Source organism: Paroedura picta, chromosome 4 (assembly GCF_049243985.1).
Source record: "Paroedura picta isolate Pp20150507F chromosome 4, Ppicta_v3.0, whole genome shotgun sequence".
Taxonomy (NCBI): Eukaryota; Metazoa; Chordata; class Lepidosauria; order Squamata; family Gekkonidae; genus Paroedura; species Paroedura picta.
This window is the reverse complement of record NC_135372.1, coordinates 124,259,361-124,279,801: the sequence shown is the minus strand read 5'-3', so window position 1 is coordinate 124,279,801 and position 20,441 is coordinate 124,259,361. Positions and strand designations below refer to the sequence as shown.

The 20,441-nt window shown below is 48.5% G+C and overlaps 1 protein-coding gene across 1 annotated transcript in view; it reads left to right on the top strand.

Annotated features, from left to right (window-relative positions):
* The first annotated feature begins 531 nt into the window (after positions 1 to 531).
* Positions 532 to 20,441, top strand: part of LOC143836341 (thyrotropin-releasing hormone receptor-like) — a 39,645-nt gene continuing 19,735 nt past the window's right edge. The window contains exons 1-2 of the mRNA XM_077335527.1: positions 532 to 785; positions 1,937 to 2,895. Of these exons, the coding sequence (XP_077191642.1) occupies positions 2,086 to 2,895 (810 nt within the window). The 5' untranslated portion in view covers positions 532 to 785; positions 1,937 to 2,085. The remainder of the gene's footprint in view (positions 786 to 1,936; positions 2,896 to 20,441) is intronic.

The following is a 20,441-nucleotide window of genomic DNA, read 5'->3' as shown; positions in this document are numbered from 1 at the left end:
TTGGTGGTCTCTTCTCCAAAGGCTGGGCAAAGAGCAATATTTTGGACTGGCTTGGACTGAAAGACAGTAGCCAACGTGCCAGATGACCCTTAAGGGGAAGGGGATGTATTTTTTGTCTGTGGTTTTAAGGGGTATTTTATTGGGGGTTTTATACAAACATTTGTAACCTGCTACGAGTTGTTTGGGAGTGGAGGGTAAGAAGTCTAATCAATCAATCAATCACTCACTCACTCAATCAATCAATCACTGGCAAGATGCCTCCGGGTTGCATTATGTGCTCTCTGTGGTTCCACATCACCCATGGCCCAGAGGAAGAATCTGGGGTGGGCACCAAGCCCTTTGCCTCATCCTTGGGGGGGGGGTGCGGGTTAACAGCTGGCAGAAATCAACAGACGACACTTGGCTGGTTTGGAGATTTGGGGTCGGGGGAGGGGGAGGGCTAGCCCGCTGGTCTTGTGGTCCCTAAGGCGCCAAATGAAGGTTGGGGGCCAGGAGGAGGAGGCTGACCCCCCCTCCCCTCCCCTCCCAGCATCATAGGACGCACACACCCCCTTCGAGGTGGGGCGCTAGGACCGCGCTGCTGGGTGCTGCCCACCCCCCGCTGCCCACCCAGCCATGCGGAGGAGGCTGCCGCGCGGGGCTGATCAGACTGCGGCAGGGCCGGGCGCCTGCGAGGAAGCGGCGGGCGGAGAGAGAGACCCGCGACGGAACTCGCTTCTCCCGCGCTCAGCCCGGTCGCCGCCAGCAGCCTCCGCCGCCCGCCGCCCGCCGCCTCGCTGGCCATGGTACAAACTTTCTTTCTTTCTTTCTTTCTTTCTTTCTTTCTTTCTTTCTTTCTTTCTTTCTTTCTTTCTTTCTTTCTTTCTTTCTTTCTTTCTTTCTTTCTTTCGGTCTGTTCCTCCCTCCCTCCCTCCCTCCCTCCCTCTCCCTCCCTCCCTCCCTTTCTTTCCCTTGCCTTGCCTTGCCTTGCCTTGCCTTGCCTTGCCTTGCCTTGCCTTGCCTTGCCTTGCCTTGCCTTGCCTTGCCTTGCCTTGCTTCCTTCCTTCCTTCCTTCCTTCCTCTTTTTTCTCTTTCCTTCCTCCTTCTCTCCCTCGGCCGTTCTCGGGGACTCCCGGGCGGGAGCGCAGCGCTTGTGGGCAGGAGCGAGGCGGAGACGGGGACGGGGACGGGGACGGGGACGGGGACGGGGACGGGGACGGGGTCGGCCGGGCTGCCGGTCCGGGGGAAGTTTGGCGGCGTGGCTGGCGGGCGGCGCGTGTCTGTCGGCGGAGCTGCTGCGGGACCGCGGGACGGCCGGCACGTGCGCGTCGCTCCGGTGGGGATGCGGGGGGGGGAGGGCTCAGGCTGGCCCGGCGAAGGACGGACGCTGGGTCCGGTTGTGACCCCCCCGGAGGCCGGAGCGGAGATGCTGGGCGAGGGGAGAGGCCGGCTGCCTGCCTGGGGGAGCGCGCAAGAGGCTGGAGGGGCTGGTCGCCGTCCGCTCCGGGGGCAAAGAGGTCCCCGGGCTCAGGCCTTCCAGGGCGCCCCTCGGCTTAGCTGCTCCTAGGAAGAACAGACCCCCCCCCTTCTCCTGCTGCCTTTCCACAGCCTTGCGAGGCTTTCGGAATGAGCCCCCTCCGCATCAGCAGGGTCCCTGACCTGGCTTTGCCAGGCTGGCCTCACCTCACCAGATCCTCACCAGGTCAGGATTTGGAAGGGCGACCGACCTCCAAGGGTCACCAGGGCCCTGTGGGGCAGGCAGGCAACCGTCTCTGGAAGTTCTCTTGCCATGGAAACCCTACAGGGCTTGTCATAAGTCAGCAGACCGAATAACAAGATTCACATATGTCTCCAGAATCCGCACAACCATCCTGCAGGGTAGCTCGGTGTTGCCATTCTCCTGCCTGTGTCTGCCAGAGAGAGAGAGCCTAACGCCATTCATTCATTCCATTTGCAGCGGAACAGCGACTTGACTGGATGCCTCCCCCAGCTGTTCAGCACTGGACAGCACCGGCTCTGATCCCGTCCAATAACTTCCCTCTCCTTGTGGCTCAGGGTACCTGCTGAACATCCTACGCCCTCTGGCTCAAGAGAGAGCACCCGGCCATGGAGAACCAGTCTTGGGACTTCTTGGGGACCCTGGGGGGTAATGCAAGCGCCAACGAGACTTTCCCGGCCAACATGCCCCGCTTGCCCCTGGAGATGCAGCTGGTCACCATCCTGCTGGTGCTGCTGATCTGCGGGGTGGGCATCGCGGGCAACGTCATGGTCGTGCTGGTGGTCCTCCGCACCAAGCACATGGTGACCCCCACCAACTGCTACCTGGTCAGCCTGGCTGTGGCAGACCTGATCGTGCTGCTGGCGGCGGGGCTGCCCAACATCTCCGAAGTGGTGGCCTCTTGGGTGTATGGCTATGCGGGATGCCTGTGCATCACCTACCTGCAGTACCTGGGGATCAACATCTCCGCCTGCTCCATCACCGCCTTCACGGTGGAGCGCTACATCGCCATCTGCCACTCCATCAAAGCCCAGCTGCTGTGCACCGTGGCCCGGGCCAAGCGCATCATCGCCTGCGTGTGGTTCTTCACCTCCCTCTACTGCGTCATGTGGTTCTTCCTGGTGGACACCTCGCAGGTCATATTTGCTGACGGCGCACAGGTCAGCTGTGGCTACCGCGTCTCCCGGAACCTCTACATGCCCATCTACTTCTTGGACTTCACCATCTTCTACGTCATCCCCCTGGGCTTGGCCACGGTCCTCTATGGCCTGATCGCCCGCATCCTCTTCATGAACCCGCTGCCCTCCACTCCGCAGCATGCCGGCAGGCTGAGCAAATACGGCGGTTCCGTCAGCACCTCCAGCTCCATGAAGCTCTCGTGCCGAGGGAACAAGGGTGCTCTGAGCTCCAGGAAACAGGTCCTCTTTGCTGCTCTCCCAGAGTGGTTCAAAGGAGAAGCACGTGATGAAATGGAGGGGGGGGGAGAGCAGGGGCATGCTAAGGGTGCAAGGGGATGAACACAGCTTGTATGGTTGGGAGAAGGTATTGTTGCCCTTGAGGCTGAAATGCCAAATGCACCATTGCTCTTTATTGGCAATACCAACACTCCCCCCGCCCCCCATTAACCAGAACAGGCCCTTTTCCTGGGACGGTTGGGGCAGCCCATTCCAGGCATCAAATAGATAGTTAATGTTAATTTAACATTCACTGGTTTGAGTTGAGCTGATTTGCCTGGCCACATGGAAGGGCTGGCTCAACTGGGGAGGGGGGGGGGAGAGGAAGGAGACCAGCCACTAGGAGGAAGTGGCTTTGCACAGGGGGCTGAGAGGACAGCAAGAAGATGATAGAGGCTGTGTGTAATATTAGATATTGTTTTATTGAAAGCCATTGGGGGGGGGGGCTTCATGACAAAGCATGTTCACTCCCACAGTAGTCTGATACTGAACAAATTTGGAGCACCTAGATGTGGATTAGGTGGGGAAAACCAATACAATACAAGTATCTGGGAAATATTTGGTTTGAATGGGGGGTGTTGCAATATCAGTGTAAGAATTAAAATTGAAAGGGTACAGAGGAGAGCGACGAAGATGATCTGGGGCCAAGGGACCAAGCCCTATGAAGATAGGTTGAGGGACTTGGGAATGTTCAGCCTGGAGAAAAGGAGGTTGAGAGGGGACATGATAGCCCTCTTTAAGTATTTGGAAGGTTGTCACTTGGAGGAGGGCAGGATGCTGTTTCTGCTGGCTGCAGAGGAGAGGACACGCAGTAATGGGTTTAAACTACAACGATATAGGCTAGATATCAGGGGGGAAAATTTCACAGTCAGAGTAGTTCAGCAGTGGAATAGGCTGCCTAAGGAGGTGGTGAGCTCCCCCTCACTGGCAGTCTTCAAGCAAAGGTTGGATACACACTTTTCTTGGATGCTGTAGGATGCTTAGGGCTGATCCTGCGTTGAGCAGGGGGTTGGACTAGATGGCCTGTATGGCCCCTTCCAACTCTATGATTCTATGATTCTATGATTCTAAGCGCCATTTGGGTGGGATGGGAGAATTGTGGCATCTGGTGTCTGCTTTGAATGTCTGGATTCAGTTGTACAAAGTGAGAGTGTGTGACTTTGAATATGTGCAGAGTGAATTTTACTCACTATTGGTGACCACGGTCGCTCCTACGCAACTATGTAGAAGCAGGACTAAGATTGGTGAGTGCAACCTTCAGTACTTCAGTACTTTAGCAATGCAATAATTGCTAAGTCATGTCATACACTATCCCAGGCTAGCAAGGCAGGATTATTAAAAATATAATATCATCAAGACAGTCCTGTAAGGTAGACCATCAGTGTTATACTTCTACTGCAGATCGTGGGGATGGGAAAAGAGGCTTAAACTGAAAATTGGAGCTTGACTAAAGCTATGTAAGGGAGCAGGGGTGAATTTTTAGCTATGGGCTTGCCAGTTCACAGCCTTCCCCTAAGCTGTTGCACTAAACCACTGAGGTGGAAAACTCTGAGAAGGAAAACAGCAGAAGGCAGCTCCCATGTCCAAACCTCTTAAAATATTTTAAGAGTGTCAAAACTGTAGAGAATTTTTAAAAATAATACATTTCAGGGAAATAACGTGGGATCCACTCTTAAAGCCCTTGAAAAAGAAAGGTTTGTTTTAAAGGGGAATAAGATGAAACTGAGAGAAGCCCTTTAGAGAGAAAGACACGGTGTAGATATGGATGCCACAAGTTTCTTTCTGGTTTCCAAAGATCGTGTTCTGTTGAGTTTTATAGATTTATTTTACAAAGTGAAATAAGTGAAATAAACACCCACTTTCTACCCTCACAAGAGCCAGCAGGGCAGCAAAAAAAAAAAAAAAAATCAAAACATACATAATAAAAACAACCCCCAAACTGACATCTTTAGAACAATTAAAACTAGAGCTAAAATATATACAAAGGCATTAAAAAAAAAACAACCACTGGGTGGGAAGTGGGGATCACTGAAGGAATGCAAAATGAAGCAAAGAAGACTTCACCCATTGGTGGAAGATCACTAGAGAAGGGACAGATGAGTCTCCCTGGGGAAAGAGTGCCAGAGTTTTGGTGCCATCACCAAGAAGGCCCTTTCCTGGAGTGTGCGCGCATGTATGAGAAGTGCCATCAAGTCCTGTCCAACTTATGGCAACTCTATGAATGAATGGCATCCGAAACTTTATAATTGTGAACAACCTTCCTCAGGTCTTGCAAACTGGGGGCTGTCGCTTCCTTAACTGAGTCAATCCATCTCATCCTGGCTCTTCCTCTTTTCCTGCTGCCCTCAACTTTTCCTCGCATTATTGTCTTTTCCAGTGACTCCTGTCTTCACATAATGTGACCATTATGTGAAGCATCTAGGTGCTCTCAAAGTGTCAGGAGTTGTTTGTGTGCAGAGAAGTTTAAATTATCCTGGGATTTCCTCTCTTCTCTGCAGCCCACCCTACATTTTTATTAAGCAGAACCAAAAACCCGCAGAAAGGTGGAGTGCCTCACAAACGTTTCAAGTTTACTGAGATGCGACTTGGTTTTTCTTCCACTCGCCATCCAAGAGGGAAAGCGTGCCTAGGAGCAAAGGCAATATAGCAGAATGGCTAAATTATCTGCCTGATTAGGAGAGTGTTAAATTGCACAATGCCAGTTGGAGTGGCTGTCTCTGCAAACTGAGAGCGGGATTATTTGACTCCTCTAATAATAATTGAGCAGCTCCCAGTCACGTCCGAAGGGCTTTTCAGCTTATTTGTATCCTGTTTTCACACCTTTTCTGAAGACGGCCTCTGTCTCCACATTCACCAAACCAAGGGCATTGCTCTGCCTTTGGGAAGGTAAGAATATAAGAGCTGCCTTGCCGCATTAGGAAAAAGCCAGTCTGTTCCCCCAGGTTGGTTAGGTATATTTGGCAGATCACAAGAGGCTGGGAGCAGCAAAGGTCATCCTCTATGTCTGTCCCCAAGATCCATTTCTCAGATGTCGACTCCCTCTGAACATGGCTAATAGATGTCTGACAGACCGAGCCTTCATTCATTCATCTTTTCGAAAAAAGCCATCTGTCCTAGTTGTTCAACCAGTATCCTGAGGCAGTGAGTTCTGCAGCCTGGGAACTTAACAAGGGATTTCTGTGTGCTCAGAATTGCCTGCCAATCCCTTTCCCTTGAAGATTTGACTACAAGACCAAGAAAGGCACATTTCTCTGCACGTGAACTCTCTATCCTCTCTAAAGACCGCTCTAAACTCTCTTTCATCTCCAGGCAAAAAGGAATCAGAGTCTTTCCTCATCATTCAGGTGCCCTTTTCTTATTTTAGATGTCATTACCTGTGACTTTTGCAGACTTCTGATATTATTCCAGGCATTAGGCAGGGATGTCTGACTCCAAAGAGTACATCGACTTGCTGGACAGAATGTTGTGCCGTCTCTTGGGATGCCTATTGGCTGGTTTGTTTGTTTCGACAATGATGCGACCAGTTGGGACCAATGTCGTTCCCCCAGATCAACTGCATCGTTTTGCAAAGACCCTCATTTAGAAAACGCAAACATTGAAATGCTCGGCTGCACACCTTCATCCTTGCACTGCAGTAAGGGCTCCTCTTCTTGGAGAGTTTTCATGCCGTGGCATCCCACAGCAAGGATCCATTCTGCATAGCTACATCCACAATACCCCACTGTTTTGTTGTATTTTTAACAAAATAGTTTTGACTTTATGCTCCCCTCCCCTGTGATCCAAGCATCTATCGAAATTCTGGGGGGAGGGGGGAGAGAGCAGTAGCTAGGCCTCTCCCTGCCGGCACCGGCCTCTCTGTTTACATCTGCTGTGCATGGATGGAATATAGTGGGATTTTAATTGAAAAGAGGCTCACGGCAGTATCATTAATTTTTCATTCAGTGGAATGAATCCATCCATGCCCCTAAGGAATGGCAGTAGTTCCCATGCTGATCCAGTAGGGGGAGGTCTTTCCCTGTCTCTTGGCCTCTCGGTGCTTTGATGTCAGGCTAGGTGAGCTGAACAAATACCACCAACCACCTGCTTTGGAAAAGAAGGAAAGGAAAAGAGTGAAAAGAACAAGTGGAGAACAAGGACCTTTGGGGAGCACCTCATTCCCCCTGTTCCCCAAGGATTTACTTTTTGCCTTTCCTGGCAGTCTCCATATCCCAGAGGTGGCCAAACTGTGGCACTCCAGATGTCCATGAACTACAATTGCCGCTGGCATGGGCTCATGGAATTGTAGTCTATGGACATCTGGAGAGCCACAGTTCGGCCACCCTTGCTGTAGCCCAGGGGTAGTCAAACTGTGGCCCTCCACATGTCCATGGACTACAGTTCCCATGAGCCATTTCAGAGCCTGGCCCAAAGAGTCTTCCCTCAGAAGCCAACCATAATTTGGAGGGAGATGTCAAACTGGGTCTTTCCTGTGGTGGCACCTTCAGCTCCTCTTGAGGCTTGCCTCGTGCTGATCTTAATTTCATTAGACTCCAAGCCAAAACTTTTTGCTTTACCTAGACTTTTTTACAAGGAAATTCCCACATTTTTTAGATTTAGGCTGTACGGCATTTGTTTCAGGCTGTTTTTATGCCTTTGGCTTGTTTGTAATGACTGCTTTTACCGGCTCATTGGTTTTATTTTATTGTGTTGAGACACCTCAAGCAAGTCTCTGGAGAGAAGACCTATAGAATTTTCTAAATTTCCCCTGCCCTATGTATTTCCTTTGAAAGAAATAGATAGAGATGGTCACCAATGCAAACAGATTTATTTCCCTTCCCTGAGATCAATTTTATTTATTAGATTTTTATTCCATCGTATCCTAAAGGTTCAGGGTGGATAACAACAATAAAACTACAATTGGATATAAAAAAGACATAGTATATAAGATGATAAAATCAGATAGTGGCCATTTCTAAGTCATCAGTAAAATATGAAGAAGTGGACAGGTTCCAAGAGGGCCAACAGAACAAGATCAGGAAAAGACCTCCCTATACAAGACTGGCTGGCAGGAAGAAGAAGAAGAAGAGTTGGTTTTTATACCCCACTTTTCACTGCCCAAATGAGTGCCAGAGTGGCTCAATATTTGATGCTGAGCGCAGCACATATAGAAAGACCGTGTCTCTCAGATATGACAGTCCCAGACAATTTGGGGCTTTAAAGTTGAGTTCCAGCATCTTGAACTTGACCTGGAAATCAATAGATAGAAAATGTAGTTGCCGAAGCATAGGATGGATATGTGCATCCCAGGTTACACCAGCAAACAAACTGGCAGCTGCATTCTGAACTACCTGAAGCATGCGGAATAGCCTCAGGGGCAGCCCTGCACAGAGCAATTAATGGCAATGAATTCTTTATAGAAATTTATCTTTGGGCAGAAAATCAGCATGGTTACCAGTACAAGGAGTCTAATTGACTCCAGGTTATTGCATATTCCCCCTTGCCTGGTGACATGTGCAGTAGGACTTATTGGATCAGGGCCAGTTTTGTATAAAAACATGTCTGAAATGTAAAATCGTTAATATTTGTGCTTTCAGTCTTTTAGGCAATGTCATAAGAACTTTAAGCCAATATTAATTCACCTCAACATTCCATTGATTTCAGCAGGCACCAACATTGGCATAATTAAGGGATTTGCAGGTTACCTTCCTAGAGTAGGAACCTTAACAGGAATGTTTGTCACAGATTGCAGACTCTGGATTTTTAGTGGGGACATCCCTCTTGAGCAGAATAGGTTAGTTCTTGGCATTTGTAAGCAGGCTGTGTAGTCTCTGGAAGTATGTGATATAATTTTTTGGTCCAGCAATTTATAGATGGTGTAACAAACTCAGCTCTCTATTCCTGCAAGGGATCCATATTATTATTTATCATGTGGTACGTGTGGCTTAACCTGTAGACCCAAGGATTGTCTGGCAGCCAGGCAAGGAATGTTTGGAGGTGGATTGCCATTGCCTACCTCTGTGTCATGAACACCCCTAGTGAACACCCCTCTATGTGATGAACACCCCTAGTGTCATGAACACTCCTAGTGTCATGAACACCCCTAGTGTTCCTTGGAGGAACTACCACCCAAATCCTTCAAGGTCTCCCATCCAAACACTATCTGGAGTCAGCCCTGCTCATCTTTCGGGATCAGACGGGATCAAGTTTGCCTGGGCTATAATTCCTAGGAAGAACCGTTCTGGATGCTGAAATAGAGGTTTCTATAAAACGGTCTCTTAGGGCTCAACCAAACATTGTGTGACCCAAATTGGGTTGAAAGTACCCTAAAACCAACTTGTGGCATTTGTAACACTGGGGAATTCTTGTGAGCACTGCCCCTTCTCTGTTTTACTGCGGCCAAACCAGCCCCCTGCAGCAGTTTTGGTTTGAGAAAAGGGTGGGAAAGGTAAAATTGTAGACTTCCTCCTCTGTGCCAACACTTGCAAACAGAAACCAGCCCTGCAGCCACACTTGGGAACAAGAACTTTACATCTTCTGGGACCTGGACTCAACTCAAGTCACATATATGTTTACTTGAACATTTATGGAGCTCCATGTATTAATCAAAGAAGATCTAGGAGCACCATATACAGATTTAAATACTGGGTTAAAAATCTGCTTCAAACTTTTAGACAATCACACATTTTCATCCTAACTCATCTCCCCTTGCTGTGGTGTGAATAAGATTGCTCCAAGCTTTTCGGAAGAAGAGCGAAATAACAATGTACTAGGGAGATAAACAGATAGATATTAAAGCTGGCACTCTGATTGGGTTTGTTTTCCAAGTAATACATGATTTGTCTATGTGAACGAGCTGCTTAAAGAATCTTTTGTAAATATCCTCAAACAATAATCTACACTGACATTTTAAGAGCCAAATAACTAATTGTTCCAAAGACGGCCAATTAGTTGCAAAGATTTAGCCATCTGACTGCCTTGTTGTTTTAGGTATCTTGTCACCCCATGAGCTAGATTTATTCAAATCTCTATAGTCCTGATGACAATTTTACCCTGCAAACATAAGCCAGTCTTAAGCCTGATTAATTATTATGGTTCCCTTGACAGGGAGTCAGGAAACAGTTGCTTTTTGGGTAATGGTTGGAACTTCTGCATGTTACATGATTTCTCCTCTCTTGTTCTACGCTCTTGTTCCTTGGCTGTAATGTACAACTCTTATCCTGCTTTAATTTTGAAGGCATAATTTGAACTTTCTAGGTATAGCATTGTTTAAGTCTTTGTAGCCCTTAAGCAGAATTTCAAATTTGTTTTAAAATGAGGAACGCCTGGTCTTTTTATATAATACTAGAAATCTGGGGCACCCACTACAATTGATGGTCAGTAGAATTAAGGTGAATTAGTAAAATTAAGGTAGATAAAAAGGAGTACTTCTTTTACTCATTAGTGATTAAATTATGGGATTCATGTTCTGTGCACACAGTGATGGCCACATGCATAGGAGGCTTAAAACATGTATTAGATAGATTTGTGAAAGATCGATCCATCAATGGCTAATAAAAATGCTGAGTTGAAGGAACCTCCTTATACATAATCAGTGAACTTATCAGTACTAGAAAGCAACATCAGGGAAAGGCCTCTATGGCTTGTGGGTTGGCTCAACCATCAAGGCTTTTCTTAGGGATCTGAAAGAAAAACACTTTGACTGGTGACCCACAACATACTTTACAGAAGTATCTTGGACCTGCTTTAAGAGCCACTGAAGCCAATGGCATTGGTCTTTACTACAGAGCCACCATCTCACTATGCTTGCAATCACTGCCTGTGCTTCCTTGCAGAGGCTGCCATAACCTGGAGATCTGGGTTTGATTCCTCACTCCTCCATGTGCAGCCAGCTGGGTGGCCTTTGGCCAGTCACAGTTCTCTTAGGGCTGTTCTCACAGAGCAGTCCTGTCAGAGCTCTCTCAGCCCCACCTACCTCACAGGGTGTCTGTTGTGGGGAGAGGAAGCGGCCATTGTAAGCCACTTTGAGACCTTCAGTGAAAAACAGTGTACAGAACTCTTCTTAATAAGATTACAAATGAAGGGAAACTGATTCTTAGACCTGACAAGTGACTCAGACCAGTGAACCAAGCGCAGCACCTTGGACAGCGCCCCCTCTCCTCAAAATTGGACCAGAGGAGTGGAGAATTGAGGAGCTGGCCAGTTAGAGTCCCAGTATGGAGGAGAAACACAACTTACGAAAGGAATATTAAACTCTGAGGCAAAACGAGCAAGAGGGGACCTTTTATATACAGGCCAGTGCCCTGGAGCTGACAGTCACAGCTCCCTAGTCAAGGAGATTTCATAGAACAAAGGCCGATAGAAATAAGCCTTCATTGTTCCCTTTCCAGAGAGAGACCAAGTCTCAAGTCCCAGGACAACCTGGTGAAAGCTCTGGACTGAGCTTAGCAGAAAGTGAAATATTAGCCCAGATGGTATGAGAGTTGTTGCGCGTAGACATTGCACTCAACAGGCTGAACAGGTTTAAAACAAGGATGGAGTGGCTGTCACTGAGGAAGAAGAAGAGTTGGTTTTAATTCCCCTCTTTTCAATGTCTGAAGGAGTCCCTAAGTGGCTAACAGTTTACTTCCCTTCCTCTCCCCACAACAGACACCACGTGAGGTAGGTGAGGCTCTGAAAGTGCTCTGTGAGAACAGCTTTATCAGTGCGGTGATGAGCCCAAGGTCACCCAGTTGGCTGCATGTGGAGGAATGGGGAATCAAACCTGGCTCATCAAACCTGGCTGCCACTCTTAACCACAACACCAAGCACTATGTCACTACTCCATTCTACAAATACAGGCTGTCCCATCCACACTATCTTTAACCCGCTTCTAGCGGAGCGGATTAAATAATTCGCTAAGGGCCCCGGCAGTGGGCCCTGTCCGTGATGAGGAAGGGTGCCCATAGGCCCCTTCCCCAGGACTGGCAATCGGAGGGCCCAATCGCAGCGCGGCTCGCAATTGGCCCCTGGCCGCTGGACTGACTAATCAGGAGGCGCAAAGCACCTCCCAATCCACCCCCCTCAAGGTCGCCCGCAGCCGCCCGCAACCCGCCATTACCTCCCTCACCAGCGCCAGGGCAGGTTGCTTCCTCTCTGCCCAAACACGACGGCCCGACGCCCGCAGCCCTGGCCCCGCCGCCGCCTCCAGCCACCACCGCATCCTCCAGACCTCTCCCCCCACCCCGCACAGCGCACGGCAGCCCGCAATGCCACACGAAGATCCTGGAAGCGGCTGCGGCGCTGGCGCCCGCCCCACTCTCTCCCACACCCCCTCAGCTGCCGCGTCACGTCGCCTGCCGCACCACCCGCTGCAAGTACATCGATGAACCTCTGCGCCCCTGCAGCCCGTGCCACCCCCCACCACCACGCCGACCCACCACGGCGCCAGACAACTGCCCCACCAACAGCCCACTCGCTGGAACCTCCACCGCTATTCGGACCCGGGTAGGCTGCGCCACCACCAGGGGGGGCCAGGACAAGCCGCCTCTTGCTCACGCAGTGCCTCACGACCCCCCTCGAGTCCAGCCCCTCACGCAGCGCCCTTGGACAGCCGGCCCCTGACAATCCAAGGCCCCACTAGCGCCCGCTGCATTCTGACAGCAGCGGGTTTATTTACTAGTTACTAATAAAACTGGGGAGGGAGGTGTTGCAACAGCCAAATATTTAGCTGTCAAATTTTAGAAGGACAGAATCTTGCCTATTTTGTAAGATGGCCATCCCATACCTAAAATACAGATAATTCCAGTTTTAAGAGGGAGTGTTTCCACAGGGCTATGGACACAATGCATATCCATAGGTTGGAGAGGCATGTAATGTTTCTGAGAACACATCTTTTACAATTTAAAGTGGGGAAAGGTATGATTCTTTCTTCATGTTGCTATAGCAGTTGAATTCCCTCTGATATGCATGGGGTATTTTTTAGTGTTCTCTTTTTCTTTTCTAAGAGTGGGATGTTTTTATTACTCCTGAGACTTATTTTTTTTAATCGTATTCTGTATTCCAGGGGTAGTCACTCTGTGGTCCTCCAGATGTCCATGGAATTGTAGTCCATGAACATCTGGAGGACCACAGGTTGACTACCCCTTCTGTATTCTATTGAGCAGGCACCTTGATTGCGCCTTGCATTTCTTTACACTGCTCTCTGTTCCTTCTTCCTTGCGGGATGGGAAGTCTTGGATATACAGCATATCTGGGTGAAGAAAGAAACGCTGGAGTCTTGCAGTGCTGCTGTAATATTTATTGGTTTACTGATATTCATGTTGAGCAGAGGAAGCTGGCAGACAGGCAGGTGGCAAGGCAATGCTCATCTTCTTAATACAACTTTGGACTGCATGCAGAATGCCCATGCCATTTCCCAAGGCTTCTTCTTCTTGGCAGCCAGAAGCCTCAGGGACTGACTGCATGTCACAGCCAGGGGATGTGGTGATACAAGGGATGTTTTCTGGAGTGCTACGCTTTGCAAGTGCACTTGGGCTTGATTTGCATTGGGACTCTTGTGTGCAGAGGAAAGGGTGCTTTCCCCCATCCTCTTCTTCTCAACCTGAAAAGCCCCTGGGGAGCTGCTACTTGCCCCACTGCAGAAGCATAATATAGGCAAAATCAGTACACAAGGAACCACCCATCAGGTTAAATGGGAATTATTAAAAGCACCTTCAGGTGGTACAGAGGGAGTACATGCCAATGTGACATTGTACATCTGCCATTGAAAACATAGCATACAAGGGATGCATGTTCAGGTATACCCAAGCCATAAATTAAAACCAGAGTTCAAAGGCCAGGTCTTACAGAATATGGTGAACCTTTAAAATTTAAATAATACATATACTGCTAAATCAGTGTACTGCAGTTTGTTTCCTCTTTCTCCATCCATTCCTGTTCCTGCTATTGGGAGGGGGGGAGTTTGACCAAAAACAATGGTTTTGAAATCCCGGAATCCAATTGTTTTTTCCTGAAATGGAATCCCAAACCAATAAGTACACTCTTGAAAATATAATGAAAAGATTGCCATTCCTGGAATCCTGAAAAAAAAAGAATGTGGATAACTTTGAAGTACCTACACCCCAATTATACCCAAGTGTTGGGGACTAGGGTGTCACTGCCCATTCATAGGCAAAAAGAAAGGGGTGCACATGCTTGCCACTGCTCCACTTTCATCACCACACTTTCTTGTGCTCTTTTTTATTTTTGTAACTATGGGCAAAGCCTGTTGCATTCAGAAACACAACAGGGGCTAGATTGGGGTGGGGTGGAAGAACTCTGTGGTTGGCCTCCCTCTCCCCCCAGGAGCTGGAAAGGCTGCAGGCTGCAGGAAACTCACTGGCAGGAGCAGCTCTCACACGGCAGGGACCTGCAGCCTCCGAGCCTTGGAGGGAAGTGGAAGAAGGAGGGGGTGGTCAGGGGTGGGGGATAGAAGATGACTGGCTGGCCGCTGGACAGAAAGACAAACCAGTTGGATGAGGAGGCACTCTGGGATGGGACTGCTGCCCTGAGTGGGTGTTAAGTGCTGAATGGCACTTAAGCCATGAGTCTGGCTCCTCCTCCAAGCCCTTACCAGAAATATTAAGTGGAACAAATTTGAAGATTGTGTTCTTCTGTGTATTACTCTTCGTTCCTCTGTGTCAGCCTACGCAGATGAATAGGATGAGGATCTGGTGGTGTAGGCATAAGAAGACAGTGAAGAAAGGAAATTGCATTTATTGAGGAATGGGGGTATAGGACATCCACTTATGGCACATTAGGAAATATGCTCTTAGGCCTGCAGAGAGAAGCACAGGATCTATCTAGTCCATTTTTATCCTGGCATTTTCCTGAGGATCTCAGGTTGGTCACAGGGCTCTCCCTATTCTGTTTCATTCTCACAACAACCGTGTGAATTAGGAACGACTCACCCAAAATAAGGAAGCTCGTTGGCAGAGCAGAGATTTGAAATGCTAGTCCAAAAAACAGTTATTCTACTACAGGTTACAGCTCTCCGCAGAGGTTATCACGCTGGAGAAATGGCTGGCATTTTCACACAAACGAGATGTCATGAGATTAAAGAGGGCAATTGAAACTGCCATTAAAACGCTCAGCCTTATTTGGAGCAGTCAGGAACCCCGCAAAGTCCCATATTCCTCTAATCTAGGGGTAGTCAAACTGCGGCCCTCCAGATGTCCATGGACTACAATTCCCAGGAGCCCCTGCCAGCATTTGCTGGCAGGGGCTCATGGGAATTGTAGTCCATGGACATCTGGAGGGCCGCAGTTTGACTACCCCTGCTCTAATCCTTCATAACTGCAATGGACTCATTTGCATTTGACTCTGAAAATGAGAACTTCTGCAAAATAAGGAAACTGGGATCAATAACCCATCCAGACATTCTGGCATGGAACATCACAGCTGTTGTAACAGTATGCCGCAAATCTCTTCAAGTCAGGGGATTAAAAAAAAAGACATTTATGCCCATCCATCAATGCATCGGGACCCTAATCTAACTCTCTGAGAAAGAAAGGAAAAAATGCAGCTCTGGGTCATCAGGTTATCTGCTCTAATGAAAGAGGGTCATTAACCACAATGCTTCAAGTTCTGTCTTTCTATCTCTCATCCTAAAGTGGGAGGTTGCAAATGAATTTCTTAACAGTCATTAACGACAATGTTAGAACTCCTGATGTCAAGGCTTTGGAGATCGTTTAAGTGATCAAAGCTTAATTAGAAACCATTTCTTTGGTAACCAGGCACCTGAAAAGCCACATCTGTCTCGAATCAACAGGATGAAAAGGCAAAATGGATCAATGTGAATGATGAGGCTTAAAGAAAATGTTTCCCGCTGTACAATATCCTACAGCCTTTTAATTCTGGTATAAAGTATCAAACCTCCAAGTGGGAATTAATAGGGGCTTGGGGACTGAAATGTGCAAACACAGAAGGGAAGCCTGGGCAGATCTACCCAGAAGTAAGTCCCATTTTATCCCATTAGTCTTACTCCCAAGGAAGTGCTCTTAGGATTGCAGCAGTAATGAGGAACCCAGAGCTATCCTCAACAGAACTTCACCCCGCTAAACTCTCTGAACTGGAAGTTTGTACATAACTAATAGATCTGTCGGAACTTTCCTCATTATTTTGCAAGAATCTCCAGGAACTTTCCTCATTATTTTTTTCTTCCATCAATTTTCATGTGTTGATCATTTGTTCCCAAGAGACCAAATGACCTTCCCAAAGGGTGAGCTTTAGCTATGGGGGGAAAGATTAATGTAAGCTGGTGCGACACAGTGGCTAAGAGAAAGAGGCATAAACCAAGAGCTTGGTGACTCCTTCATCTGCCAGAAATTCAAGCCACAGTCTCTTGGCCTCAGTCCTTCCATCTCTACTATGGGTGTGTTACTACTGGTTTACTGTACAGCAGTGGTTCCCAACCTGCGGGCCGCGGCCCGGTGCCGGGCCGTGAAGGCCATGGCACCAGGCCGCGGCTCCCTCTCCCCGCCCCCCCCCCCCGCAGTAAAAAACTTCCTAGGCCGCAAGCTTGCGGCCCGGGAAGCTTCTTACTGCGAGAGGGCGGGGAGAGGGAATCAGGGCCGGGCCGCGCCCGTGCGGGCCGATCCGTGGGCGCGGCTCGTGGGTGCGGCCTGATCCACGGGCGCGGCCCGCAGGCGCGGCCCGCCGCGTGGGCGTGGCCCGTGCGGGCGCGGTCCTCCCGGGCGCGGCCCGATGCCCTGCCGGTCCCCAGCTTCATAAAGGTTGGGGACCACTGCTGTACAGGGTTGTTGTATGAATTATGCAAAAACATGTTTAGAGGGAACCCTTCAAAATGTTATTCATTTGGAACAAAAAACTTAAATCATGTTTGTTTGGTAGGAGATTTAGCTTGATGGATCAGTACAGGTGATTTTATTTACTTGGTCAGGTTACAGTAATGCATCCTTCTGTAATGATGCCCTTGAAGACAACATGGAAATTTGCATCTGGTTCAGAAGGCACCAGCCGTATTTCTGTCAGGAGCAAGCCTAAGGGAACATATCTTGCTTGTTGGAGGGCCAGTGTGGTATAGTGGTTCCAAATGGCAGCTGCTAATCTGGAGAACCAGGTTTGATTCCTCACTCTTCCACATGCAGACAGCCAGGTGACCTTGGACCAATCACAGTCCTCTCAGAGCTCTCTCAACCTCACCTACCTCACAAGGTGTCTGTTGTGGGGAGAGGAAAGGAAGGTGATTGTAAGCTTCAGGTAGGAAAAAAACCAGGTACAAATCAGTTCTTATTGCAGCCACATTGACCCCCAGTTTGTTTCCAACTCAAGGTCCTGGTTATGAGCTTTAAACTGTTTCATGGGCTGGAACCCACATCTCTAGAGGACCATCTCTTTCCATCTATATATTAATATTAATATTTATATTTTTTACCCTGCCATGCCCAGAAGCCTGCCACTCTCCCCAGGCACCAACTGCAGTCCCCAAACTTAAGATAGCCTGCCTGGCATGAGCCTGTACGTTTTGCAGCATGGTTCCCACTCTGCCAGAAGTCTCCCTTCTGTCTTGTTACTGGGAGGAGCATGCAGCTCTCCAGGTAGCTAGGTTTAGTCTTGCTAGAAATGGTTCGAAGACACTCGTTGGGCATTTGATTTGCCAGGACTTTTAATAGCACATAAGCTGCAGGCATCGTGGGCAGAGGGTTTATCCAGGCCTGTATTTTGTGGATTTTAAATAGCAATGTTTCAAATTGTTATTTGTAAGCTGCCTTGAGGATCAAGGAAAGGTGAGATGTAAACCTTTAAATGAATTTCTGAAATTGATAATTTACAACAATGGATGTGAGGATTATTGGCATAAATATTTCCCCCCTCCCAAATCCTTTTTAGTTTTATTATGTTATTATACTGTCGAAGGACCTTTCATCCCAACAATAACTGACCCCTTCCAAAAATGCATTTCTATTCTTGTTTTGGCAATATGCATATACTAGCTTCAAAACCCGTTCCTGAGCACGGGCTTTGAAAGGGCCCCCTCCCCTGGCCCCTGGCCAGGCAGCTTAAGGTGGCTTTGGGCTGCAGATCGCAGCCAGATAAAGTGGGGCAGGCGGGGACTGGCCAGCTCATTAGCAGGGCTGGGACAGAGCTCCTTAGCAGGCAGTCAGCAGGCTCAGCCTAGCAGGCCAAGAGGCCCTCGTTAGCAAGCCCTCCACCATAACCCTTTGCCCATGGCCCTCTCCCCTTACCTGCTGCTGGCTCCAGGCACTGAGGTGTCTGAGAGCAAAGAGGCTAGAGTCCAGGGATGGAGGGCGGGAGCTGCAGGGGCAGGGCCAATCAGGGCAAAGCTGGCTGCACCCTGATTCGACCTATTCTAACTTGAACAGCCGGACACATCCCACCCCTAGGCTGTTTCACAAATATATAGAAGAACAACAATGGATAAGGATATATTACTTCAATCAATCTGTGAATCCGTTTAAAAGCTGGTGATGAATTAATTATTTAGCCAGTTTATAGCACTAAGAATTGCAGATAGTCTGGAACCTAAGGTAGAGTCAGAATCAGAGGACTCATTCTGTGCTTGAACTGTCAGCCACTGAGCAGCCAGGTCAGTGTCAGAAGCTCTGAAGAATCTAAAGAGCGTTTACTGACCTGCAATACCTCAACCTGGCCATCTTCAGGGGTGGCGCTGAAGTGCAGCAGATGGAAGGATAGCAACCCCCCCCCCCCCCTCACTAGCAAGCTCTAAGGCACCATGTACCTTGGTTCTGTTGTCTGAGTCCATGGGTATCTTACAATACTGTATTTTCTCTGCATACAAATTACACCATTTTGTCACTGGGATCATGTAATTGTTCCTCTAGCTAAGCTTGGCATTTCCTTTGCAAATGCTGGAAGGTTACATAAGCTTTTCTGGGTTGCAAAACAAATGAGGACCAAAGTCCTTTTTGTCCCATTTGCCCCCCCTCCCTTTTCAAAAGTGTAATTTATTTATTTGCGGCTTCTGAAACAGCTCTCTCCCCCGCTCTGCTTTCTCCCGTGTGGCACTGCCCCTTTGAAGATGTCGGCCGCCTTTGCCCTTCTTCCGGCTTCTGCAGCCTTCCTTTTGTTTGCCAAGAAAATGGCCCAAGTCTCATTAGGGTAGACAGAAAGGAAAGGGCAGCCTGCAGGGTGACTTGTCCTCAGCTGTGACCCTATTAAGGGGGAAAAATAACAGGCCAAGGTTTGCTTAAGAATCCCTGTGGAAAATGCCACACAAAACTTTCTTTAAAGAAGCCGACTTCCTCCCCCTCCCCCAAGACACATACACTTGCATGTTTTGATCTTTTGCTGAAGATTGAAGATCTCCGCATTGGAAGCGTTAGATGCGAGAGGTTGATGAAGTCATTGAAGGCCTGAACGGCGAGGCAGAGGAACGCGTCTTTCTCAAATGCCAGATGGCGCTTGTCTAGCAACCGATCAACCAGAGGACACATAAATGCCGACGAGCAATTATATAGAATAGCTGATCATGTTGTCTCCATAGCTGGTGCCAAAGAAACAGCATAAGGGCAATATGTTTTTGGTAGCACAATAATGTAGAATCGTAGAATCAATACGAGTGGGGAAAAGCATGGCCACGGACACCCAACCCTTTTATGAAATGTAAGCGGTATCAGCTTCCCATTTCTACTTCATCTTCATCAACATCGGTTGTATTTCTTTCCTGCCCTTTCCCTTTGGGGAATGTCACTGAGATGCAACCCAGGACTTTAAGCGCAGCCCCATTTAGAAGAGTGTACAGAGCTGAGGCTGCCCAATCGAAAAAACAGAGCCAGAAAAGCGGCAGAAAATCGCCAATTAAAATGGTCAAGAAGCTGGCACTGGCAACTCTTCCTCAGGATAAAAATAAATTTTTATTTTTAAAAAAAGAGAAACACCCTGGTGCAGGGCAGATATAGGAGACTTACAGAGCCTCTTGTGGCGCAGAGTGGTAAGGCAGCAGACATGCAATCTGAAAGCTCTACCCATGAGGCTAGGAGTTCGATCCCAGCAGCCGGCTCAAGGTTGACTCAGCCTTCCATCCTTCCGAGGTGGGTAAAATGAGTACCCAGCTTGCTGCTGGGGGGTAAACGGTCATGACTGGGGAAGGCACTGGCAAACCACCCCGTATTGAGTCTGCCATGAAAACACTAGAGGGCATCACCCCAAGGGTCAGACATGACCTGGTGCTTGCACAGGGGATACCTTTACCTTTACAGAATTATGAAGGCTGTGGGACACTTCAGCCAAAATATGAAAACCTGATGTTTGTACAGGGTTGCCAATTTCCAGAGGGTGACTGGAGATCTGGGATTACCTCCAATTTCCAGAGGACATTGACCAGGTTACTAGGGTTAGTATGGCCAGGTTGGTTGAGAGTTGACAAACCAAACATATCAACTAAAAAGAAAAAGGGCATTTATTCATTGAAGTTGCTCCCTCAGAAAGCAGCAATGACCCCACAGAATTCTTTTTTTGAAATCCCTTCTTTCCATATTGGACACTACACAAAGTCTCACTGACTTGCCTTG